Source organism: Hyaena hyaena, unplaced genomic scaffold (genome assembly GCF_003009895.1).
Source record: "Hyaena hyaena isolate Hyena2069 unplaced genomic scaffold, ASM300989v1 scaffold_45, whole genome shotgun sequence".
Taxonomy (NCBI): Eukaryota; Metazoa; Chordata; class Mammalia; order Carnivora; family Hyaenidae; genus Hyaena; species Hyaena hyaena.
Window position 1 is genome coordinate 635026 of NW_024080677.1, and position 27009 is coordinate 662034.

Below are 27009 nucleotides of genomic sequence, written 5' to 3' on the forward strand. Positions count from 1 at the left end.
TGCCACCCCCTCCCCCACCCCACCCCCTCCCCCCTAGCCTGCCTCTCGGTCCCTCCTCTGCTCTCTGACATCCTCCCCCAGCAGGTGTCATGAGGGACAGGGCTTAACTCTTGCTAATTGCTCACATTTGAGCTAATGGAGGTGCTGTCCAGACTCGTTCTCAGGTTCCCCCTTAAACAGGTTTTCACAAGCTTCAAACTGCAGAGAGAGGGGAACGAGGAGAGAGGGACTCCACCCAGCAACCAGATGGCAGTTTCTGCCAGCAACATCCTAATCTGGCCTGGCAATCTTGAGCAAGAGGCCTATACATTCTAGGTTCTCGTATGGTGCTCAAATTAAAACCTTTCTGGTGATGCCTGAGTGATGTAAGACAAAGCACAGACAGGTCAGTATGGAGGACTACCATTCTTTCAGGGCAGCCTGCTCTTGGAAGAGTGGAAGCACCCAAGGCTGGGCAGAGCAGGGGAAGCAGCGCCGTGTAAAAACCAAATACTTGGGGTCAAGATCTGGCTTTGCCACTTACTGGTTTTATCCTCCAGAAATCATTGCCCCACTTAAAAGAACACTAATGCCTCCCTCACAAAACTGTTATGACAATGGAATGGAGTAACCATGGTGGAAGCATTATTCAAATCTAGGCTGTTGTCACTGTGAGGACAATTACACTTAAGGTTCACTATTAAGCCTTCAGGGGCACCTCAACACATCGGACCCCTCCTTATCATTGAGATCTTGGCTTCCCCGACCACATGGTCTCAGGAAGCTACCCAATCACTCTCTAGCACATCATCCTATTTGAAACCTCTGCAAGCCACCTATCCCTGTCTGATATTTTCATTTGTTTGTTTTTTGTGTGATCTGTTCCTAGCAATAAGTTCCATGAGAGCAGAACTTCTGTCTGTCTTGTTCATTGCTGAGTCCCTGGCACAGAGTAGAAGAGCTCCCAGCACACAATAGGCCCACAAATACTGTTTGAGAGCACAAATGGATCCAATTACATTGTAACTCCTTAGATTGGAATATTACTAGACTGGTAAACAGAGAGGCCAAAAATGGTAATCATAGACTATTAGAACCCGATGAATTACAGCAAGCATCCAGTCACATGTCATTTTCAGGGAAGAAAGCTGAGATTTTTTTTAATGTTTATTTATTTTGAGAGAGAGAGCATGAGTGTGGGAGGTGCAGAGAGAAGGAGAGATAGAATTCCAAGCAGGATCCATGCTGTTATTGCAAAGCCCAACTCTGTGAGAGATCATGACCCGTGAGATCATGACCTGAGCCGAAAGCAAGAGTCAGATGCTTAACCAACTGAGTCACCAAGGCGCCTCAGGAAGCTGAGATCTTAGGAGACTTCTCAAACAAAAGCATATAGAAAGAGAGACTAGGAAAAGCAATGATCTCCTTCCAAAGTCCGTCAGCCTTCTACTCTTTGATCGACAGACAACTGATCTGGACAATAAATTGTATCCCCCCGTATTGTTATGTGCGTTTCTCCCCAGGAATAATTATTTGTCACTTACCACAAGATTTTAGAAAAGATCCGAGATGACCCAATCCAGTATTTCTTTCACAACATGAAACTCCCACAACTCCAACGAAGCAAACTCTACTTCCTGGGAAGAATGTGGCATTTTCGGACAACCTTACTAATGTGCCATGTGCCAGACATTGGGCTGGGGCCCAGGAGTACTCTGAGTACTGTCTTGCCAATGACTCTGAGCTCCCTTCCACTTAACACACATGGCCCCACCAAACACTGCCCTTTCAATCAGAACAGCTCCATTTCTACCTGTTCAAACAACATAAAATCAACATAAATATATTGATATATGTATATACACACACACATATATGTCTACATATATATATATATATATACATACACACATCTAGATAGGTAGATAGATAGATACATAGATATGCCTAAACAAGGCCCTGTGTAGGTAAAAATCATTCTAAAAGCATTATATTACCTAGCTTTCTCATTGAGAGGGCCAGAAATCCTTTCCATATACTGAAAGTGAATAGAAAGTATGTGATAGAACAATGGTTACCACCCGTTTTTAGATTGAGGAACCCTTGCTTTGCATTGTTGGTGAGAGAGAAATTGTCAAGACCACTTTGAAAGGCACTTAGGCATTACATAGTATGGTTAAAGATATGCACACTGTGTGATCCAACTGTTCTATACGTAAGTATCTTCTCTACAGACACTTGTACACCTGTGCACTAGGAGACACAAACAAGGAAAATTCAAAGCTGGAAACAATCTAAAAGTCCATCAACAATACAATTAAATTTTTAAATGTTTATTAATTTTGAGAGAGAGAGAGACAGAGTATGAGCAGGGGAGGGACAGGGAAAAAGAGGGAGAGACAGAATCTGAAGCAGGCTCCAGGCTCTGAGCTGTCAGCACAGAGCCCAACATGGGGCTCAAACCCACGAACCGTGAGATCATGACCTGAGTCGAAGTCAGACTGACTGAGCCACCCAGGCCAGCCACTGGTGGCTTAACCGACTGAGCCACCCAGGTGCCCCACTTTTTAAACAGTAAAGTCTTACAATGCTATATTCTGACACCCTGCAAATGAATAAGCTACAATTTTGTGCAGCAATATGGATACATCTCAGGGATATAATAAGCAGAAGCAAAACACAAAAGAATATGATCAGTGTGATCTCAAACGTCTGAACCTCAAAAATATTGTTATGGGATGCAGACATAGTTAGAAGAAATATTTTAAAAGACAAGAAAACAATAATTATACAAGCCGGGGGAGAGGTTACTTCTGCATGGGGGCCGGGGGGACAAGAGATGGGTTCTGGTTAGGGCAGACCCCAGGAGAATCTCTGGAGTGCTTAGCGGTGTTCTAGCTTCTGACTCAGGCGACGATCATATGGATTTTGAGTTATTATTAAATTGGTTGTATATATTTCTTCACACTTATACGAGATTTCAAAAAACTGCCAAAATTGGTTGTATATATTTTTTCATACTAATATGATGTTTCAAAAAAATGCCATACACTCTCAAATGACTCAGTTCTACTTTTGCTTACAGACATTATACCAATGCTTGTTGGGCATGCATGGCTTGGACCCAAAGCAATAACTTTAACTCTTATCAAGGGTCATAGCCCACAGTTTCGCAAGCCCACTGGTATAGGACAAAATAAATATTGGCTTGCAGATGGGGTTCTAGTCTGAACTGTGGTCCTTTAAAACTGTGGTCCTTTTCCCTCTCTGGACCTCAGTTTCTCCATCTGTCAGAGAAAGGTTGGGATGATATGATCTCCTGGATCCCTCTAAAATTTGATACCTGTAAGTAATGTAACAATAAGAACTTCCCTAATGCCAAATATGTAATAGCTTGCAGTCCCCTCATACGTGCCCAACTAAGGTCACACATTCCTTCCATGGAGATGCCAACCTCCACTTCAAATCTGCCCACGTGGCTTTCACTCAAGCTTCATCATCATTTTAAAGAAAAATAAAGGATGGTTTCTATTGTGCCATTTGTGCAAATTGGTGCCAATGTACTGTGCAGACCACTTGCTGGAGAACTCAGCCCTCTGGGACAGGGGGTGTGCCACACGCAGGATGCCCCTGCTGGGCTCCGAGAACGGGGGGCAACCAGGTCACAGGATGACCCCCTGGCCACAGCACCATATTCACCAGTTGAGCAACAGGATTCCCCAAGGTGACAAGACAACTTGATTCATTTCCATAACTGGCAGTCAGAAGTGAGCACAGCTTTGGGGAAGATTTCTCGTAGTTCAGTAAGAGGTCGCCGTCAAGCCATGAGGCATCATTCTGGTTTTGACTGACAGAAAAGGCACTTCCTAACCTGCTAAAGAATTTCAAGCAAATGAACAGTTGTGGCAAAAGGTGAAATTAGGGTAAGTAACATGGAAATGAGTAACACAAGAATGGAAAATTGTTTGGGAGAATATTGGGAAATAAAGGAGACCAGAATTTCTACTTTTTCAAATATCCTGGAGTGTCACACCCAACTGATAAAGAATAATTCAGAACATTAAATGCTGGGTTAGATATTTTGACATCATCTCGGGGCGGAGAGGTGGGGCTATGCTTTTATTCATAGAGAAGCGATGCATGCACATTTTATTTTATTTTATTTTTTATTTTGAGAGAGAGAGTGTGTGAGCAGGGAAGAGGGGCAGAGCGAGAGGGAGAGAGAGAGAATTCCAAGCAGGCTCCATACTCAGTTTGGAGCCCAATGTGGGGCTGAATCCCACAACCCTGGGATCATGACCTGAGCTGAAATAAGGGTCAGATGCTTAACTGACTGAGCTGCCCAAGCGCCACCCCCCAAGCACACTTTAAAGATCAAAAAATAAAAATACCAATAAAAACTTGACATTCCCACAACCCAGAGATCACCACAATTAACAACTTACTGCATATATGTTGTTTCTTTTACCAAAGTGAAACCACACTGTAAATGCTCTCATATAATCTGCTTTTTTCATTTACTGGCCTCCATTTTTTCCAGGTCAGTGATTTTTTTTTTTTAATCTCACCTGATAGCCAAACCATATTCAAATTTCACAATATCACACTAATGCCCCCTCTAACTGGTTTTTCCAAACTGGTTAGGCATTATTCTGTTTCTTAACCTAGATGATGGTTAACAAATGTTTAGCTTATAATTATCCACTGAGCTGTACAAAAGTATTTGTGCATTTTTATATACATATAGCATATGATATTAATATATATAAGAATATATTTCACAATAAAACAGGGGAAAGTTTACACACATATGAATATCAGTATACTTTTACTCATTCTTTTTTAATCAAGTCCTTTCCTTATTTCATAATAATGACTTATTAAAAGGCCAATCATTCTGTAAGAGTTCAAATACTAATAGCTACACTCCCAGTAATTTCAAAACCAGCAAATGACGTACTCTTCAGCAGCTTTTATTTTAATGGGTATATATGTTTTTTAGAAATAATAACATTTGTCCCACCAGGGATAGTGAAAAAAGATCCCAAGTGTTTGTTTATAAAGAACTTAATAATTTCACGATATGTACGTATATCAAATCATTGCATGGAACACCTTAATCTTACACAATGTTATATGTAATCATATCTCAATAAAGCTGGGAAAAAATAAAGTCTATGAGACAGAAAGAAATAAAAACTTAGTTTTTGCTTTATTATTTTTCATTCTAATAAAACCTTAGGTAACTGTGAAGTCCACTTAACTCTAACCCAAACAAAAGAAAGGATTCTCTCAGTACAGTGCTCCCGCATCTTTTCCATATACTGCCACCCATAGTAAAATGACATTTGCACAGTGCAAGTCAGATAAATGGATAAGTCTACCTAAAACTGGAGGGGATCAATATTTCAACAGTCCTGTAATCCAAGAACCCCTGTAATCCATCTCTAGCACCCTCATGCCATTCGTGGCACACCAATTGGGTAGTCTTGCCTTATCCTATATTCATATGAAACAATGCCTTTGTCTTCTCTTATTTCCCTCAGTCTAATCAGAGTCATATCAGGCAAAATAGCACCTAAACTGAGTGTGTCATATAACTATTCACATTCATAGGAACACCCTATCTTACTCACCCATATGCCTTAATTCGAGCAGGGTTTTGTTTTTGTTTTGCAAATGGCTGCCCCAAACTCATTACTCTCTTGCCCAGAAAAAAATAATTCCTAGCAATCTTTAATAACACTTTCAAATAAAACTTTCTCTACAAAGCCTCCTCAGTCAGAATTGAACTTAAGTTAAAAAAAATTTTTTTGTTAATATTTATTTATTCTTGAGAAACAGAGAGAGACAGAGTATGAGCATGGGATGGGCAGAGAGATGGGAAGACACAGACTCTGAAGCAGGCTCCAGGCTCTGAGCTGTTAGCACAGAGCCCGATGCAGGGCTCAAACCCACAAGTGGTGAGATCATGACCTGAGCCAAAGTCAGAAGGTCAACCGACTGAGCCACCCAGGGACCCCTAAACTTAAATTTAAAACCAAGCACAAATGGGGCATCTGGGTGGCTCAGTCGGTTAAGTGTCCAAATTTGGCTCAGGTCATGATCTCAGTTTGTGAGTTCTAGTCCCGAGTCAGGTTCTGTGCTGACAGCTCAGGACCTGAAGCCTGCTTCAGATTCTGTGTCTCCCTCTTTCTGCCCCTCCCTCAGTCATGCTCTGTCTCTCTCTCTGTCTCTCAAAAATAAGTAAACATTAAGAAAAATTTTTAAATAAATAAAACCAAACACATTAACCACGCACTTCTCATTCCCTGCATTACCACCACCGCCTCTACACATTCGGTTTTATGACTCAGAAATCTAGGAATTCTCTTTAATATTCTTCTCCTTCTCTCTCAACATCTGATTAGTTCAAGGTCTGTTGATATGTCTCCTAGATATCTCTCAAGTTGGTTTCCTCTTCTCCACTCCTGATACTCCTGCTTTATTAGTTTCACCTGTGCTCACACTAGAATCACTACGAGAGGCATTGTGTCCGGTTTCACTTCTGTCTGCATTGTTTCCCACATTGCTACAGAGCTACCTTTCTAAAACAGACATCTGATTACAATTCCTTACTAGAGTGATCAACCATCCCAGTTCGTCCAAGACAGAAGCGTTTCTCAGAATGTCACCTCTAGTGCTAATGCCCAAGAAGTAGTTGGTTACCTACTTAAAACTCTTAAATCCCTTTAGAATGGCATGCAAAGTTCTTCTTAATCGTCCCCACACTATCTTTGCAGCCTCAACACTGTTCTTTGACCACTCCACCACACGCGCACGCACACACACACACACACATACACACACACACATACATTGCACATCAGCTATGCCGAGCAACATTCAGTTCTCCGAATGGAATGTGCTTTGTTCCTTCACATCTCAGTACCTTTGTACATTGTGTCTCCTTGACTTAGAATGTCCTTCACCCCTAACTGGGCTTGCTGGGAAACTCCTATTCATACTTCTAGATTGTTTTCAATTGGCATTTTTCCACTGAAGTCATCCAGAATTAGCTGTAGCTTCTTCTGTGTTCTCACAGAATCTTGTGTGTTCTGCAGTCATAGCACTAGCCCACTGAAGTCTATCCTTCACCAGATATTGAGCCTAGGACTTTCATTTGTATATCTAACAGCTAGCACAGGGACTCACACATAGTAAGTTCTTAATAAATGAGGAAGGGAGGAAAAGAGGAAAGAAGGAAAGAAGGAAGGAAGGAAGGATGGAAGGAAGAAAGAAAGAAAGAGAAAGAGAGAGAGAGAGAAAGAAAGAAAGAAAGAAAGAAAGAAAGAAAGAAAGAAAGAAATAATAGAAGGGAACTGTAGACCAATTTTTCTCAGGAGCATAGAAGCAAAAACATTAACACATAGAATGCAGAAATAGGTTAAAAGAATTATACACATTACCAAGTAGGATTTATTCCAGGGATATGAAGCTGCTTTAACCTTCAAAACTCAATCAATGTAATACACCATCTTAACAGACTAAAAAAAAATTTATTTAAAAACCATCAATTGACATGGAAAAAAACTTTTGACAAAATTTCACACCCATTCATGATAAAATTCTCAGGGAATTAGGAATGGAAACTAACTTCCTCAACTTGATACAGAGCATCTTTAAAAACATACAGGTAACTATTTATAAGGAGGAAACCGTGACTGTTCGCCCTGTGAAATTAGGAACAAGGTGAGGATGTCTACTCTCACCACTCTTATTCAACATAAGAAGTTGTAGTTAGACAAGAAAAATAAAGAAACAGCATACAGATTTAAAACAGTTTCTAAGGGCACCTGGGTGGCTCAGTCAGTTAAGTGGCTGACTTTGGTTCAGGTCATGATCTCATGGTTCCCAGTTCAAGCCCCACATTGGGATCTGTGCTGACAGCTCAGAGCCCGGAGCCTGCTTCAGATTCTGTGTCTCCCTCCTTCTCTGCCCCTTCCCTGCTTATACTCTCTCTTTCTCAAAAAAATAAAGTAAATAAAATAAACATTAAAAAATTTAAAAATAATGAAATAATAAAACTGTTTCTATTTGCATGTGATATATTTTTATATGAAAATCTCAAGGATTCCACAAAAAAAAACCCTCCCAGAAGTGAGTTCATCACAGTCATAAGATACAAGATAAATTTATAAAAATCAATAATTGTATTTCCATAACCTAGTAATAAACATTGAATATTAAAATTTGAAATGTAAGATGATTTACAATCTCTCAAAAAATGAAATACTTAGGTATAAATCTCATAACACACATATAGGACTTACATGTTGAAAACTACAAAGCACTGATAAGAGAATTCAAAGAAAATTCTAAATAAATGGAATGAGATGTCATGTCCATGGTATAGGAAACTTAACATTGTAAACATTTGATTTTTTTAAGTTTATTTATTTATTTTGAGAGAGAGAGGTGGGGGAGGGCCAGAGAGAGATGGAGAGAGAGAATCCCAAGCAGGCTCCATGCTCAGCACAGAGCCCAACATGGGGCCCAATCTCATGACCATGAGATCATGACCTGAGCCAAAATCAAGAGTTGGATGCTTAACCAAATGAGCCACCCTAGCGCCCCTATATAGTAAAGATTTTAACTCACCTCAAACTACTATACAGATTTAACACAATTCCCATCAAAACCTCTGTCAAATGTATGTAGATACGAACAAAGTTTTTCTACAATTTATTTGTAAAGGCAAATGAACTATAACAGCTAAAACAATTTTGAAAAAAATGAGTTATGTGGAAGCAACAAGTCTACCTGATTTTAAAAAGTATTATATACTTCTTCAATCAATACTGTGTAGCACTGGAACATTGATCAATGGAACAGAATAAAAACCAAGAAATACATCTATATAACTCTGCCCAATTGGTTTTTGATAAATGCTGCAAAAGCAATTTAGTGAAAAAAAAATAGCCTTTTCCACAAATGGCACTGGAGTAATTGGACATGCATAGGCAAAACAATGAACCCCAACCTAGATTTTATACCTCATACAAAAGTTAATTCACAATGGATCACATGCTTAAATATAAAACATAAAATTTTAAGAAAAAAAAGTAGGAAATAACCTAAGTACCCAGGGCTAGACATAGAGTCCTTAGACCTCACATCCAAAGCACTATCCATAAGAGAAAATTATTTATAAATTAGATTTCATAAAAATTTTAAACTTTTGCTCTGCAAAAGAGCCTGTTAGGAGGAGCAAAAGAAAAGCTATCAACTGGGAGAAAATATTTGCAAATTACATATTCGATACAGGACTTGTATCTGGAATATATAAAGAACTCTCAAACTCCACACTAAAATACCAAACAACTCAATTACATAATTGACAGAAAAACATAAAAGTACACATGGCAAATAAGCACACAAAAAGATGTTCAAAGTCATTAAGAAGTTTCTATTACGAAACTTCAAATTGAAATCACAATGAGATATTACTATATAGCTATATATGGAATGGTTAGAGATAAGTGGTCAGAATGGTTAACGTAAAAATATAGTGAAAACAGCAAGTGCTGGTGAGGATTTGGACAGCCAGGATGACTCAAACATCGCTGGTGGGAATGTAAATAGTACAACCAGATTGGAAAACGGTTTAATAGTTTCTTTACAAACTAAACATGTAAACACCTTGCAACCCAGCAGTTGCTCTCCTGAGAGTTTATCCCTGAAAAATAAAAACTTATGTTCACATAAGAACATATTCACAAGTGTTTAGTGCAATTTTATTTATTTAAAAAAATTTTTTAAATGTTTATTTACTTTTGAGAAAAAGAAAGACAGAGTGTGAGCGGAGGAGAGGCAGAGAGAAGGGGATGCAGAATCTAAAGAAGGCTTCAGGCTCTGAGCTGTCAGCACAGAGTCCAACGCAGGGCTCAAACCCACGGACTGTGAGATCATGACCTGAGCCGAAGTCAGACGCCTAACTGACTGAGCCACCCAGGCGCCCCTAGAGCAATTTTATTCATGATAGCAAAATACTGGAAACAACCACGATGTCCTTCAATGGAAGAATGGTTAAATAAACCAGGGCACCATGGAATATCATGGAAAACTATTCTGCAATAAAAAAAAAATGAACTACTGATACTCACAACAATTTAGATCAATCTCCAGGGAATTATGCTGAGTAAAAAAGCCGATCCCAAAGTTCACATACGGTATGATTACATTGTGTAACATTCTTAAAATGACAAAATTGTAGAAACAGAAAGCAGAATAGTGGTTTCCAGGATGTAAGGAGTAGGTATGAATGGGAAAGAAATGGATGTGGTAATAACAAGGCAGAGCGAAGGATACTTGTGGTGATGGAAATGTTCTGTACCTTGACCCATCAGTATGAATTCCTTGATTGTAAAATTTTACTGTAGTTTTGCAAGACATTACCAATGGAGGAAAATGGTTAAAGTGTACACAGAATCTTTGTGTAGTATTTCTACATAGAAACATTTGGTTTTTGCACTTATAGTGAAGGTATCTCCCTACTGAGGTTACTGTAAATAAAGCATCACGTGGAAGTACTTAGCAATGCGTGGAAGACCTGGTAAACTGTCCATAGATGTTAGAAAAGTGTATCTTCCTTGGGGTAATGAAATATTCCACTTTTATTTGCATATTCTTTCACTACTTTTTAATTGGCCAATTCATTTACACACGGGTACTGTGTACACCATTACTTCAATAATGTTAAAACAAAAAATAAAATTGTTTTCCTGTTCTGTGAACTTGTGTAAAAGTTCAGAAAGAAGATGATTAGATTTTCTCCCCATAGGGTTGAAAGCCCCCACAATCAGGCTTTTATTAAAGAATAGACACTATAACTGTGACCACAGGGGATACGGTTTGATACCAAGATAATAGAAATTCTAACTTTTTATTCCTCATACAGTAGAAACAGCAGGAGGAAGCTACACGGGAAACTTTCTGAAATGAAATGTGAAGGTCCTCTAGTTTGTTTCTAGAGTTTCATCACGTGCTATGCTTCACCCTTCACAGGCACATGCTGTTTTTGCCTGAAAAGCCACTAAGTAAATAGAAACTTCACAACTTCTAGTACACGTTCTCTCTTCCTAGTTCTCTGGGATGGACCACGGCAAACATGCATTTCTGAGCATCAAAACCAGATCTCATCCTGGCAATTCTTTATTAACCTAGATCTCTACTCCTTAGAGGGATTTTGAAAGAATGTGTATGCCTCCAAAAGGTATGATTTTAGGCCACTAAGAAAGACCTTCTCTCTTAAAATAAAGAAATCCTGGGGTGCCTGGGTGGCTCAGTTGGTTAAGCATCTGACTCTTGGTTTCAGCTCAGGCCATGATCTCACATTTCGTGGGTTCGAGCCCCGCATGGGACTCTGTACTGACAGTGCAGAGCCTGCTTGGGATTTTCTCTCCCCGTCTCTCTCTGCCCCTCCGACCTTGTGCTGTCTCTATCTCTCTCAAAATAAATAAACTAAAAAAAATAAAATAAAAAGAAAGAACTCCCTCTAACTTACACAAAACAGAGGCAAGTATGCAGAGATGCTCTCTGCAATATTAGTAGTAGTAGCAAATAGAAAGTAATCTCTGAATATAAGAATAGTGTAATTAAGGGGCGCCTGGGTGGCTCAGCTGGTTAAGCGTCTGACTACGGCTCAGGTCATGATCTCACAGTTTGTGGGTTCAAGCCCCACGTTGGGCTCTGTGCTGACAGCCAGCTCAGAGCGGAGCCTGTTTTAGATTCTGTGTCTCCCTCTCTCTCTGCCCCTTCCCAGCTCATGCTCTGTCTCTCTCTGCCTCAAAAATAAATAAACATAAAAAAAATTTTTTAATGGTGTAATTATTAAGTAATATTATGTGGTCATTAAAATAATGTTTATTATGTATTTTTAATAGCATGAGAAAATATATGTAGTAATATTAAGTGAAGAGAAACAACATAAAGTTATACAGTTCAATTTCAAATTTAACTGAAAAAAGGCAAGGCACAAACCAAAAAGACTGGAAGATAAATAGAGCATATAAAATACTAATGACATTTGCCTTGGGTGATGGAATCGTTATGATTCTTCCTTTACATCTGTATGTGCACATTTTGATCTCTGAATATGTTTCATTTTTAAAATTAGAAAAATAAATATATATCTTAGAAAAATAAACACATATATTTAAAAGCCCTTTACAGATATCTATTTCTTCACAGATATCTAACATGCCAGAAGGAAAACTCCAAATTTTATATTCTGTCTAGCAAAGAAAATCATGTAGGGGAACTTCCCACTTGAAACACTATCTGGGGTGTCTGGGTGCCTCCGTCAGTTGAGTGTCTGACTTCAGCTCAGGTCATGATCTCAGTCAGTGAGTTCGAGCCCCACACCAGGCTCTGTGCTGACAGCTCAAAGCCTGGAGCCTGCTTTGGATTCTGTCTCACTCTCTCTCTGCCCTTCCCCCACTCACACTCTGTTCTATTTCTCAAAAATGAATAAATGTTTAAAAAAAATTTTTTTAAATAATAAAATGAACACTATCTATTCATGGGGCACCTGGGTGGCTCAGTCAGTTAAACATTCAACTCTTGATTTCAGCTCAGGTCATGATCTCCTGGTTCATGGTTTCAGGCACTGCATGGGGCTCTACAGAGCCTGCTTGGGATTCTCTCTCTCCCTCTCTCTCTGCCCCTCTCTTGCTCTCTCTCATTCTCAAAAATAAATAAATATGTATTTAAAAAAATAAACACTATTCAGATAACTATTATTTATTGACTATCAGACTGGAAATTCTGATTCCATTCATATTTTCTATTGAGACCACTCGGTCCCCATTTATCTCACTTACTTTTTTCTGTTAAACCACCCATTTTATGACCCTCAGCTTTACCTCACGTAGAGCTGACTCTGATCCCACCTGCAGCCCTGAACATGTGCCTCAGAGCTTGGTATAGTCCTGGCCACACGAATACGTTTGTAAAGGGGATGATCTAATCAGAGCCAGTGAGAAAACAAATGAGTATTTTGCTGAAATTATGGAACGAAAGGCAACTTTTCCCCCACTGGTACAGTGCCGGAGGTCAGGTAATATCCTCAGTTACCAGGGGGCCCTGTGTCACGTCTGAGCATAAAACCATTATGACCAAATTAACAAAGGTCGTTTACGTCTAAGTAGGAGATTCTTTACCAGAACGGATGCAAAAATCCACTGATCCTGGATGAAGGATAGAAGCAAACACCTTCTACAACTTACCATCCTGAAACCAAGCCCAAGTAACTGCTGGGGGAGGGGCAGGAAAGCCAAGTGAAGCCGACTTCACATGTGAGACAGACGCAGCTGCCACGGAGAGGATGAGCAGGAACATCGATAAAGCACAGCTCCTCAAAGCCCAGACCCAAAGGGACGGCCTGAGACAAAGTTGAATAAGGGTCGCAGACAGCCTCCTCTGCCCCCACTAGAAGCTCAGCACTCAGTGACGGGCCCAGGAGGCCGCTGCTGGGGGAGGCACGGGAGCACACGGAGACACGGCTTCAGTAACGCAGGCACAGACGGCTGTACCTGAAGGGTACGCAGCTGATCTGATTCCAGCCCCTGTGCCCCAGGTGGCTTCTATGCCCAAAAGATCAGAGAGCTCGTACTTGGGTAAAACAAGACCTGAGGTTCTGTCTCTCACAAGCTTAAAATGAGCCCAAAGTATAAAATAGCTGCTAAACTCTTAACGCGTGGTCTCCGGCTTATTTAGCAGTTGTTGAAGTGGTCATAGTCGTGGTGGTGGTGGTGATGGTGGTGGGGGAGGCAGGGGTGTTAGAGGTCATGGTAGTGGTGGGAGAGGCAGGGGTGTTAGAGGTCATGGTAGTGGGGGGGGCAGGGGTGTTAGAGGTCATGGTAGTGGTGGTGGGGGTGGGAGCAGTGATAAGCCGGCCATGTCACTGGCCTAAGGCAGTTAGAGTAGGAGCTTTGGAGTCAACCGGTCTAGGTTCAAGAGCTCTTTTTGCTGCTTCTCAGCTTCCAGATTTGCACAAATTATATAACTTCTCAGTCTTTCCTTTTGTAAAATTGGCATTAACTACTCACGAGTCAGTAAAGAAGATATAAACTCTTGTAACATGTGCACAAAAGTCTTCAATTCACCTTATCAGGAACATGGTTAAGTAACTTCAATGTTGCGTGTAAGATACAGACACGAAATAAGACCCCATATCTGCTGATAACAACTCACAAACTATTGGAGGAGGAGGAAAATCACATGACTTTACTATAAAACCTGTGACAATTGCCCGAATAGGCATTCATATCTACTCCAGACAAGGAAGTGATCAAGTGTGACCCAGGGGCTCCCATACAGCTTTAAGGAATGGAATCAGATTTGAGATGGGTGCTGGTGAATAGGCAGGACTATGACGGTCAGGTATCAAGGTGAAGAGATGTCCCTGGCAGAGAAAGTCTGTAATGTGTCCTGGGAAGAGCAAGGAGACCACATTTGGGAGAGTAGAGAAGATGGCAAGTAAATAGTTGTCTGCTGTAATTGGCTAAACGAAAAACGTACACGGGGTGGCTTGGTCTCCGAGCTGAACACCCGTGCTTTGCTTGGTGATTCCAAGTTGAAGGAGAGCAAAGTTGGAGGTAAAGGTATGCCATACAAATCAACCTCATTTTTCCATTAAAAAAGCAAGTAAAAGTAACCATTTATACACCCAAACTCATTTCTTGGATTATTTTGTTTTTGAACATGGGCCTTGAAACATTGATCTCACAATGTTATCTCTACTGATTTTGAGACTTGAGTCCCAGTTTCAAAATCCTCCATTCATAGCTCTAAGATGCTAATGGATTCTGGAAATACCAAAAAAAAAAAAAAATTATAGTCCTGACCAGAGCCCTGTGCGTACAACCACTAAAATCAGAAAGTGTCCTAGGCTGGCGGACATAATTCTCTGGAGAGCACGCAGCACACTGGGGTCTCCTCTCTGTTCTGATGATTCCTGGGGGCGCATCTACGGCATAGCTGTGTTTGTTGTCCATAAGAGTAGCCTTAGGCAGAGGACAGAGTTGAGGAGGCAGTGTTTTGAGCTGCCTTCCATCTCTATCCAGGCTGGGGTTTCAGACAACTCATCAAGGTTTACATGATAGGCAACCAGAATAGGATGTAGGCCATGTAGTTAGGTGGTGCCACTCTGGCTGGTCTTCACGATGCTTTAAAATAGTGACAAAGCCTTGAAACTGGCACCCAGGAATTAATGAATCTCCCCTGGACACATCACCAAACGCACCAATTCTTTTGAAAGCCAAGTTCTTGTGCTCTATGTCTTCAGTAGGCCTAAGGACCCTATAGGGTTCAGCATTGGTTAACCATTTACCAAAGGATTTACTCTTTATTCATCAGTAATTCACTTAACAAATGCCATAAATTTCCAGTTCTCACCTGACGTACTGTCTCCAGCTAAGTTGTCCTGTTCTTGACTAAAAAATTCATAGTGCTTTGAAAAGCACTAAAAGTGCCGCTTTAACGTCTTAAGATATTTCACAGTGATTTTATCCATCTGTTTGAAAACATCTCAAATCATATCCTTTGTGTGTATTGGAGACCTCAAGAAACCATCGGCATTGGTCCCTGGTTCAAGCTGGTAAGGTATTACTATCTCCATCTTGTAAATGAGACAAAGTCAAAGAGAGGTGACTATGATTTGCTTTAAGTGTGTAAGAATATTTAAATAACGGCATAGTCAACACAACAATGCGAGTCTCCAGTCTCCTAATGTTGTATTTCTTTCAATTATGGATCTGCTGTTTTTGCAGAGATTAACAACTAAAGTAATACACCCAGAATTTAGCAATATTAAGAGGCAGTAAATAATTGTTTAAACTGGAATCTTAAGCCATAGCCTTTCATTTACTTAGCCAAATGAACCTGGTCATGTTACTTAATCTCTCTATGCTTCTGTTTCCTCATCTGCAGAAGAAACGTGATAATTCCTTACAGGGTTTCTGAGATAATTAAATACATTACTGTGTGTAAAGCTCCTAGCCCAGGTTGATCACCATATCAGTATCTGCTACTACTATTGCCATGTCAACTCTCAACCTGTCCCTACTTTTCCTGTGGGATTCAGTGCTTACATCATCTCTCCCCATTATACAAACTAGGAACCTTAAAGATACCCTTAATCCTACACACCCTGTTCATCTCTTCTCTCTTACCCCACAATCTGCGGATTATGAAATCTTTTCAATTCCAAGTATCTTTCTATTTTCAAGTTTATTTATTTTGAGAGAGAGAGGGAGACAGAGAGAGCATGAGCTGGGGAGAGGCAGAGGGAGAGAATCCCAAAAGGCTCCATGCTGTCAGAGTAAAGTCCGACATGGGGCTCAATCTCATGGTTTATGAGATCATGACATGAGCCGAAATCAAGTGTCAGATGCTTAACTGACTGAGCCACCCAGGCGCCCCAATTCTAAGTATCTTCTCAAATCCATTCTCTACTCAGCATCCTCTGTGTCAAGATGGTAGTTGCATACTGAATCTCTTACCTAAGATATTTCAAACACCTCCTGCCTTATCTCTCCTCTTCCCAACAACCGTCTTCACCTGTTGATACAACATTGTTTGGAAAGCTGAATCCTACCATATCACTTCTCATTTCAAACCTTCCAGGGGTATTACCATTGTGTCTACCAGGCTGGCAACAAAACCATTCTAACCAAGTGTAGCTCTGCCACCAAAGATTCTAATTCAGGAGGTCTGGAGCAGGGTCTAGGAATCTATTCTTTACATATTTCCCAGCTTGATTCTGGTACAGTTTTTTTCAGGGACCAGTGTTTGGCCATCATTGTAAAGGGCAAAATGTGCGCTCATGAGGGTGTCTTATAAAGTCTTTCATGATCTGGCCCTCACCTGCCCCTCCAGGGGAACTAAATGCCATCTCTCCCCTTGAAGTTGTCTTTGACCGAGTTTCTTCTTCGGCTGTGCTTCCACAGCTCCATGTGCATAACTCCCTCACTGTCACTTATTTTATCATACTCTAATTACATCTGTGTGTGCCCCTGGCTCCTCCACTTGCAGAACGAGCTTCATGGTCACGTGTCTGTGTAATTCCACAGGGCCCTGCACTCAAAAGGGCCTTGAACTTGCCTTAATGCTCTGCTACAGCTATCCTAAAATTCTTAATAATTGCTGAGCAAGGGGCACCTCATTTTCATTTTGCACTATGCCCCACAAATTATGTACTCAGCCCTGCCCACTTGACTGTGAACTCCTCAAAAACAAAGGCTTTTTGCTATTCACTCAAAATCCTCTTTGGTTAGCACAGAGAAGTACTGGCACAGAGTAAGGGTTTGGTAAATATTTGTTGAGTTGATACATGAACGGATGAAAGGATAGCATAAAGGAACTCATAGAAAAATAGTGTAGTATGGCTAATTAACTCCAAAGAATGAGCTCTGTTTATGCTTCGGGGAAAGAGGAGTCGATTGATAGGTTTGTAACATGATTGGCCATTCCAAATAAATAACATACAATTTCCTAAGTTTCTTGTTAGATTGTTCAAACTGATTCTCCCTTTAAGCTCTGATGCCTCCCTATTCTTCTCAGAATTCAAAATTACAGGTTAATGGAGTTTGCAGTCATGCTATCAAAGATGCCCTGAGTGTGTGTGCCAAGCACTATGCTAAATTCTGAGGGTAGCGAGAAAGGCAAGGGGGAGGCTATAGACAGGTGAACCAAGAAGGGTTCCTGTCCTCAAGAAGCAATAAAATCTTACCCCTCAAGAGTTTATGTCAAAGATGAGTTGACTTCATGGGAATTCTGCAGCAATGAATCAAGAATAAAGACACTAGACTTGGCCAGTGGCCCAGCTTCCTGAACACTTCAACTCACAAAATGTCTCAGTCTGAACACAATTCCCCCACTATGAGATCTGTGGGTTCACTAGTTAACATTGGCGGGCGACTCGGAGGTGCTCACGGAGCATAATAAATAAGTGGCTATTGAGGTGCGGGGGGGAGGTGCTCTTGCTTCCTGGTGTTAGAGAAGAAAAGACGAACATCAGCTATGAAAGTGAGCCAAATAATTGGTGAGGACAGATGTCTCTTGCTCATGCCGAAGGCACGACGGGGCTTTCAGAGTGGCAAAGAGCACACACCACCCTGTAGCCTTATTATGGGTTCATCACAGTACTGACTTCTTGTTCTCAGAAATGACATGGGAGTTCAAAAAGGGTTTGCCTTGCTTTTCCCCATTCACAGGCTTTACTTACCCAGTGTACTAATTGATATAACATGAATGATAACATTAAGAGATTCTAGTCAAAAAACTATGAATGCCAATAAACATATAGAGACGCGCTCAATTTCAAGTCAAGGAAATGCAAAAGTAATACCATCATAGAGTATCATTTTCACATATCAGAAGAGCCAAACTCTTCATTTTCAGAAGAGTTGAAAAGGTTGATCATGCTCAACACTCGCAAGTGTGGTAGAGAAAGCAAATATTCTCAAAAAAAATATTGCTAGTCAGAATGTAAATTGGTACACACACAATCTTATGAAAGGCAATTTGGCATTATGTAGCAATCAAAATTTAAAACACACATCCCCTTTTATGCACCAGTGCGCTTTCTAGGACTTTATCCTAGGGAAATAATCTGACAATATATGAAACTACATGTACAAAGTTGTCCATCACAGTCAAAACATTCATAACTTACATAAGCGTGCAACATGAGAGATTTGCTTGATACAGCATAGTTCATTTAAATACAATTTCGACATTAAAATAATTATGTGGAGCTCTAGTCATGAAAAGGAAAATACATCCATGATATAGTTTTAGCAGTCATGAAAAGGACAGCATAAAAAAGGTATAGATGGAATGAGTCCATTTTTTGTTTAAATAAAATAGATCTGTGAATGGGAATGTATGTTTAAATAGAGTGTGATTGCTTTTATTGTGTTTTGGCATGATGCATTGTGCAAGTAAACGGGTGATATCCAAGTACAACAGACTTACTCTATTTAGACAGGTGTTAGGGGGGAAATGGAAGTCTTGAAGAAATACTGTGTTTGGTGGTATGCTGGTAAACACTTAACAACTGGCCTCTAGGTAGGTCAGGATGTAAGTCCTGCGTCACATTTACCAATTTCTATGGCATAAATATCTGCAACATTATTCATTTCAGGCGACTGAATGTGGAGTCGAAAGAGATGTAAGTGGCACACCATTATGCAGTATTTCCATGATACAGAAACACAGATGTAAATAAATGCAACAGTGTAGATAATATTAAAATGTAGTGGGGCACCTGGGTGGCTCAGTCGGTTAAGTGTCCGACTTCGGCTCAGGTCGTGATCTCACAGTCTGTGGGTTCGAGCCCCGCGTCGGGCTCTGTGCTGATAGCTCAGAGCCTGGAGCCTGCTTCAGATCCTGTGTCTCCCACTCTCTCTGCCCTTCCCCCGCTCACTCTCTGTCTCTCAAAATAAAAGACATTAAATTAAAAAAACTAAATAAAAATGTAGCAAAAAAAATTACTAAAGTTTGTATGTTAGATGACTTGGAAGAATTTTGTGTGTGCACTTTTTATAAGTCTACAAGGAGAGTCAATAATACCGATCATGGTCTGAGTGGAAGATTTATGAATCATATCTATTTCATTTTTTAAACTTTTATATGTCATTTCAATATTTTTATAGTAAACATGTTATCTTTATAATCAGAAAAAATTCAAGTGGTTTTTTTCTTATTTGTTAGAACCTAAGAAAGAAAAAAAAAAAACAAGGAACATTACTTTCAAAAATAAGTCTCACTAGAATAAAACACTTCCCTGAAAGGAGTATGGATTCATTAGAGTGTAACTAACGATAAAGGTAAGCAATAGTCTAATCAATTAAAGCAGGATACCTCTGTTAAGTCACCGTGTAAGGAAATGAGCACTCAGTATTTCGAAGGCATTTCAAAGCATAAATATGTAACAAGAGAATTCAAAGGAATTTGAGCTCCTAGGTGGTCGGATATGCTCCCTCTACAATTAAGGAAACTTAGTCCCAAGATAGGTAGAAGTTTTCTCCAAGTAAGCACTAGAAAGCATAAGGGAAGTCAGCTTCTCTCCATTTATAAATGGTCTCTGTAGCTTGTGAATAAAAGTACACATTCCTTCTTTGTCATTATTTAATGAGAAGAGATGACCTCATGGGGAGGTGGGGGTGGTAGTCATTCAATTGGTTAATTGCTGAAGCCCTGACTCTTCGCACCTTTGTTTAGGTAATAGGAGCTTACATTTACCTAGAATTTTATACTCCTCAAAACACTTCCCCATAGCTTATTTCAGAGGATCCTCATATGGGCCCTGTGAGACAGGTAGGGCAAGAAGGACCACTCCTATTTGACAAATATGGAGACAGGCCCGAGCGGCAAGTGGCTAGCCTAAGGCTAGTGAGAGCCAGGCCTCTGGTCCACTCATGGTCCTGCCTAGGAGTCAGTCATCTGGGGGAACCTGTTCGGAAGGTGTCTTTCTCCCCTTTTCTTCCTTGTCCTTCTAACAAATTCTTTCTTCTCTCGTCTCCTGTCTCATTTTACACTTAAGAATATTAGTTTCATATCACCCAGAGTTGCTCTTTAGTTCCTGTTACTTTTATTCTGGAATGGAAGACAGTCCCAGGCATCTTCAGGCCTGGAAATATTCCTGTTCTTCTTTATTTGACATGAGGGCTAAACCCCTGAATGTTGGTTTCTCTTGAAATTCAAAGTCATTTCTGTCATTGAAGAAATAGCTTCTGCAAAGGTCCAAATAGTATATATCATAAAGCAAGAAACTGTAGACATTTTGGTGTGACATATTGGTAGATAATTTTTTTGGCTTTCTAAAAGGGGTTAAAACTGAAGTCAGGGAAGAAAGACTTACTCAGGAGATACAAATCTACACATCATGTATAACAAGGCAGATCCTAGAGAATCAAAAATCAGACGTTCTCCGAAGCTTTGTTACATCAAGGGAGGAGGTGTGATCTGTTGAGAGTACAATGTCCTCAGGAAGGATTAAAAAAGGTATCACTGGGCTATGTTTAAGTCCAGGGACAAAAAGAGGTACTAACTTAATTAATATGCTACCTCAGCTCCTGGACTTATTGACTGATGCAACCTTATGTACATTCTCAGTGCATCAATTTCTTCATCTTTAAAGTGTGATTCATAGTATGTACCTCACAAAGTATAGTAAAAACCAAATTAGCTCGTGGCTAAGAAAATACTTGGTAAACTAAAACTCACTAAAAAATATATGGGCTATGTTTTAGATATCTTAATAATTTTGGGGGCGCCTGGATGGCTCAGTCGGGTAAGCATCTGACCTCAGATCAGGTCATGATCACATGGTTCGTGAGTTCAAGCTCTCCATCAGGCTCTGTGCTGGCAGTTCAGAGCCTGGAACCTGCTTTGGATTCTGTGTCCCCCTCTCTTTCTGACCCTTTCCTGCTAGTGCTCTGGCTCTCTCAAAAATAAATAAACATTATTTATTTTTTGTGAGATCTTGCCATTTACAACACCATGGATGGACCTAGAAGGTACACTGTTAAGTGAAATAAGTCAGACAGAGAAAGACGAACACCACATGATTGCACTCACATGGGAAATCTAAAAAACCAACCAAACAACCAAACAAAAACAGACTCATAAACAGAGAACAAACTGGTGGTTGCCAGAGCGGAGGAGGTTGGGAGAATGGGCAAAATAGGTGAAGGGGACTAAGAGGTACAAACTTCCAGTTATAAAATAAAAGAAGTCATGGGGTAGGAAAATACAGCATAGGGAATCTAGTCAATGATATTGGAATAAAGTTGTATGGTGACATATGGTAACCTCACTTATCGTGGGGAGCGTTTTATAATGTATAGAATTGTCAGAACACTGACAATGCCGAGGCCACCTGAAAATAATATAGCATTGTATGTCAATTACACTCTATCTTAAATAAGTAAGTAAATAAATAAATAGGTACATAAATAAGAGATCTTGATAATTTTGGACGTTTACAGCTCTGGGCAGGGGGAATGGAGCAGTGAGTTACAAGGGACAGAGTCAGACACAGCAACAGGCAGGTGGCCAGGTTTCTCCAGGCGGAACAAGATAGAGAGCCCAAGACTGCATACTAATGGCCGCATCTCCCCCAAGACTGCTGGCCAAATGACTCCTCTCCAGAAAACACAGAGTGCCTCTCCATACCAAAGGCCGCCTCCTAACTGGACTTTCAGAGGCACACAACATGAAGTCGGACACCCACTGTGCCGGGCGGTGCCATTATGAAGATGAACTGTGAACCAAACTGCCGCGCTGCTACATGTCGGCTAGAGAAGACAGTGGTTTCCCTAGCACCAGGAACGTCTACTCGCCACTGAGTGACTCTGAATGGCTCTTGAATGGCAAGTTGTCAAAGAGCAGAAATGAGAGTATGAGAAAAGAGTGGGTGTGTTTCCATCTAAGGATTTGAGGGAGGAGCCCCTGCCTCCTGGTGCATTCAAGATGAGGACCAAATTTTCAACTCAATACAGAGAATAATAGAAGATTCACTCCCCAACATATCATCATTTCTAGTGATATTTGCATCGAGCCTAAAGACACTTGTAGTTTGGCAGTCAGATCGGAAAGAAGTAAGGAGATGGTTAAGAAGCCCATGTAGATTTGGGTGCCTTTTATTCCCTTCTAATTTTTTCAGCTTTGATAGCCAAAGAGATCTACTCTTGAAGGTCCAAAAATGTTGTTGCTATAGGAACAGGTAAGCAGATTAGACTTGAAAGACCAGTTTAGGAACAAAGAATTTAATAGTCAGAGCTAAAGCAATTAACCAAGAAAAAATTTAAATAAAAATCTTTTGGGTTTCTTATTTATATATTAATTCCAGGAAGATAGAATGCTATTATAGAATGGGAGTATCACATTTTAACATTTTAATTACACCATGACTGGCATAGAAGACTATACTTACACAATTAGCAGAAAGGCCTTATTAACCAGAAGTACACATGTCTAACTCTCTCTTGATTGCATTGTAATTGAGAAATACAGCTTTAATTTCAGCAAGAACATGAGAAACATCTCTGGTTCCTAGAGTCCCTCAGAGGAGAACACATCTAAAATCTGCAGAAAGTTTTCTGTAATCAATCTCTATAACTAGAGACACAAAAGCAAAACTGTAGTAGTAAACAGCAAAGTGTGTAGGTTGATAATTAATATTTCATGCTTTCCCCATCCAACATTCTTTGTGAACACAGGTATGTGAGAAGAGAAGACAGTCAAAGACTCAGCGGCCCTCCTACCTCACCGTGGATGTCCTGTTTCTTCCTATCAAGGAATACACTGCATCCCAACATTAGGGATTTGCTGAAATCATTAAAGCTCTGCACAGAACTTGCTAGACTCGGGAGGCTCAAAAAATGCATCATAAAGCGGCATTGTGCTTCTCTCCCTTTCTGCTTTATTTAAAAAGAGAACATTGTTGATAAAACGAATACAGTGTTGGCATTCTAGCAAATTTCTGCTGTTAGAGATTACATTTATGGGACAGAGAGACTTGCTGGATGCTACCTTTTCTCACATAGTAGCAGAGTCAAGTTGCAAAGAAGCATGTGAGTGCGTCTGAGAGTGTGTGTGCACATGCGCGTACACGTGTTTGTGTGTGTGTGTGTGTGTGTGTGTGTGTGTGTGTGTATGTGTGTGTGTGTCAGAGGACAGTATTGGAGGCTGGGGAATGGGAATAGGAAGAGGGGAGTGTGGCTAGAATCTTACCATCTCATTCTCTTCTCCTTCATTGAGCAGAGCATGCTGGCCCTTCTCAAAGTGGTCCCCCATGAAAAAGTGACTCCACTCCTCCTCCCTGGCCTTCCTGAGCAGGAGCCTCGAGACCAACCTGCCGAGCCACCGCAGCTTGCCAGCTGACTGAAAGAGTTAATGATCCTCCAGGTTAAGGCTCCTTCTTGTGCACACACCTACTCTCCACAAAGGACATTACTTAGCAAACTGAACTCCTCCCACAGTCGCCCTCTGCTCGGAGGAATTTCTGCCTTGCTTACAGCATTGTCTCGGAGCAGCTGTCCCCAAAGAGGCTGCTCCCATGCCGGTCTTTTTGTGCCCAACTTACAGGGAAAGAACTCATTGCCTGCCAGCATAAGACATCTGACTGCAAATCCAACAGGACAATGGCCAGTTGGCAAGATCTTTCCGAGAAGGAGTGGGGGAGCGGGCTCCAGAACTCCCAGGTCACTGCTTTATTCACAGGGGCTAAGGAACTGGGGGTTTGGGGGTGCGGGTGGCTAAGAGAGCTGCAGATTTTATTTGATTACTGAAAGCCCCAGTCCACTGGCTTTTAATAGTATCCTCATTCATTTTGCTCACAAAAGGTACAAATTACGACTAATCCTCTTCCAAAGTTATTTGTAATCACATTTCTTTGAGCATGCAAAAAGCGTTCTACTTAACATGCGTGTGGAAGTGAGCTTACTTTTGTGAAAGCCCTAGAGCCAGAACAGAGGTATAATCGAACTGCTCTATGTGGTCCCCGTTCACTAAGATGTTGGTGGTTAAACTCTCGAGGAGGTCGAGAAATAAAATGTTCATGTGACTACATGGCAAGACTCATTTTTTAATTTATCCACACGTTCACTCAATATATATAATCTGAGCTCGGGGACTGTCCATATAAATCAAGTCCTAGCTTCTACCCTCAGACTGACGTCGGGATTCAAACATGCAAATGAATGTGGTAGAGGGCGCTTTGTTATTATGAAAACTGGGCCAGAAGGCTAAGGGAGCTGTCAGAAGCCTCACCATGGGGCAGGGGACACACACCAACTGGGGCTCTGGAGAGAAACCTGGCTTCCAGCTGCTTGTCCATGCTGTGTGAGCCGTGTGATTAACCTACAGAGGCTGCCTCTTCTCATCCAGAAATCCAAGGCATTGATTGAAGACTTGGGAGAGTGTATTGTACAGCTCTGATCAAGTGCTGTTGGTGTCATTAAACTCAACACTGTCCAATATAACAGTGGGTAGTAGAACATGGGGGCTAAATGTGTGTGCCCTTGAAGAGTCTGGGTTCGAATCTGGGCGGTGAACCAAGGTGACCCAGTTCTGCCATCTTAAGATAATAAGTGTCATAAGCTTTATAAGCCTTTATTTCCTCATGTAAAGGCGATGATGATAGAACTTACCTGAAATAGAACTTCCTAAAACTGTTGTGTGAGGAACAGTACATGGGAAGTAGTATGTGTTCAACAAAGGAGAGTTACTTTTTACCTTCACCATGTCCACTCACTCCTTCAAGCTACAACTCTTGGCACTAATATCCCCAAGCCGACCCTAGTAACCCTAACATGACCATGACTAGGAGCCCCCGGGTGGCTCAGTCACTTAAGAGTCTGACTCTCAACATCGGCTCGAGTCATGACCTTATAGTTCATGAGATCAAGCTTCATGTCAGGCTCTGCGCTGTCAGCATGGAGCTTGCCTGGGATTCTCTTCTGCCCCTCCCCCCCTTCTCTCAAAATAAATAAGTAAACTTAAAAAGAAAAGACCAAGACTAAAGTGTGTGTGTGTGTGTGCGCGCGCACACACGTGCACATAAAACCTCGATCAAATGATAAAGTACAAGCAAGATAAACTTAAAAAATATTGAGTTATTGTAATATTAATTACAAAACATATACATACTGTTCTCCGAGTTTCCAAAAATTATCAGCACACTTAATCAAACAAATAAAAGTGAAATCAGCATTTTATCACAAGTTCAAATACAAGGAGTGTGGGAGTTTTGTTTGTTTGTTTGTTTTAGGGGGATGAAACTGTTCCAGAGTTAGATAGTGATTTTTGGCTGCACCGCTTTGTGAATATACTAAAATCCACTGAACTGTACACTTTTAAAGAGTGAATTTTTGTGAGTGCGAGTTATCTCAATAAAAAAGTTACCTTACGAAAAGGTAAGTAAACATGTGGGAGTTCTAGCAGGCAGTCATCCAAATATGTATCAAAGAGAGGAATGCTGCGAGAAGATTTCAAACTTCATACGAACTGACGGGGATCAAGGAGTGTCAGCATGTAAAGTGGTGACAGCATCCTGGTGCCTGTGTGCAGGCAAGAGAAGAGGGATTCATTCCATTGCCCGTAGTTGGTAATCCTTGCACTGCTGCCCCTGGCTGGGATCCTGAATACATCTGGCAACTCTGGCACCACCGTGGGTGAGGATGAGTGTGCAAATGATTAAGAGCTTAAAGCAAAGTCTTCATACCAACTTACATCACTTAACAAATTGACTCATGCAATAACAATATTTAAGCCAAACTTGAACAGCAAAAGAAGTCCCTAAGAACACGAAACATTTTTGTGAACCCCAGGGAAATCTGTAGGAAATCATTTCCAACAATGTGGCCCGGTAGATCAGAGGACTTTAAAATTGTGACAGTTTCCTCACGTTTCTCCAGCAGTTCTAATAGTAGAACATTCCAGTGCCTCTATGGCAGTGTGACTCATAGACTGTGATCTTCCAACTTATATGCACGTTCATGTGCTATATCCCAAGTGTTCTGCAAGGAATGTTGGCTTTATTTAGCTAGGAAAGCCTCTGTGTGGAGGAAGCATTTGAGAAGGGCCTTGAAAACAGACAGGAAAGGAAAGTCTTACTGGTGGAGATGCTGATGCCTGGACGGGGAGTGGGGTCACTCCCAGAAAAAGAATTTGAAGCAGGGGAGCCATCAGAAAGAGAGACCCACACACCCTCCTACACTGTTGGTGGGAATGTAAACTGGGGCAGCCCCTCTGGAAAACAGTGTGGAGATTCCTCAAAAAATTAACAGTAGAACTTTCCTAGGACCCAGCAATAGCACTGCTAGGAATTTACCCAAAGGGATACAGGAGTGCTGATGCATAGGGGCACATGGACCCCAATGTTCATAGCAGCACTCTCAACAATAGCCAAAACATTGAAAAAGCCTAAGTGTCCATCAACTGATGAATGGATCAAGAATATGTGGCTTATCTATACAA

At 40.8% G+C, this 27009-nt stretch overlaps 1 protein-coding gene across 1 annotated transcript in view; it reads right to left on the reverse strand.

Moving 5' to 3' along the window:
• Positions 1–23826, reverse strand: part of ATP13A4 (ATPase 13A4) — a 120158-nt gene extending 96332 nt beyond the window's left edge. The window contains exon 1 of the mRNA XM_039230349.1: positions 23764–23826. Coding sequence (XP_039086280.1) covers positions 23764–23826 — 63 coding nt within the window. The remainder of the gene's footprint in view (positions 1–23763) is intronic.
• Between the last annotated feature and the right edge of the window lie 3183 nt (positions 23827–27009).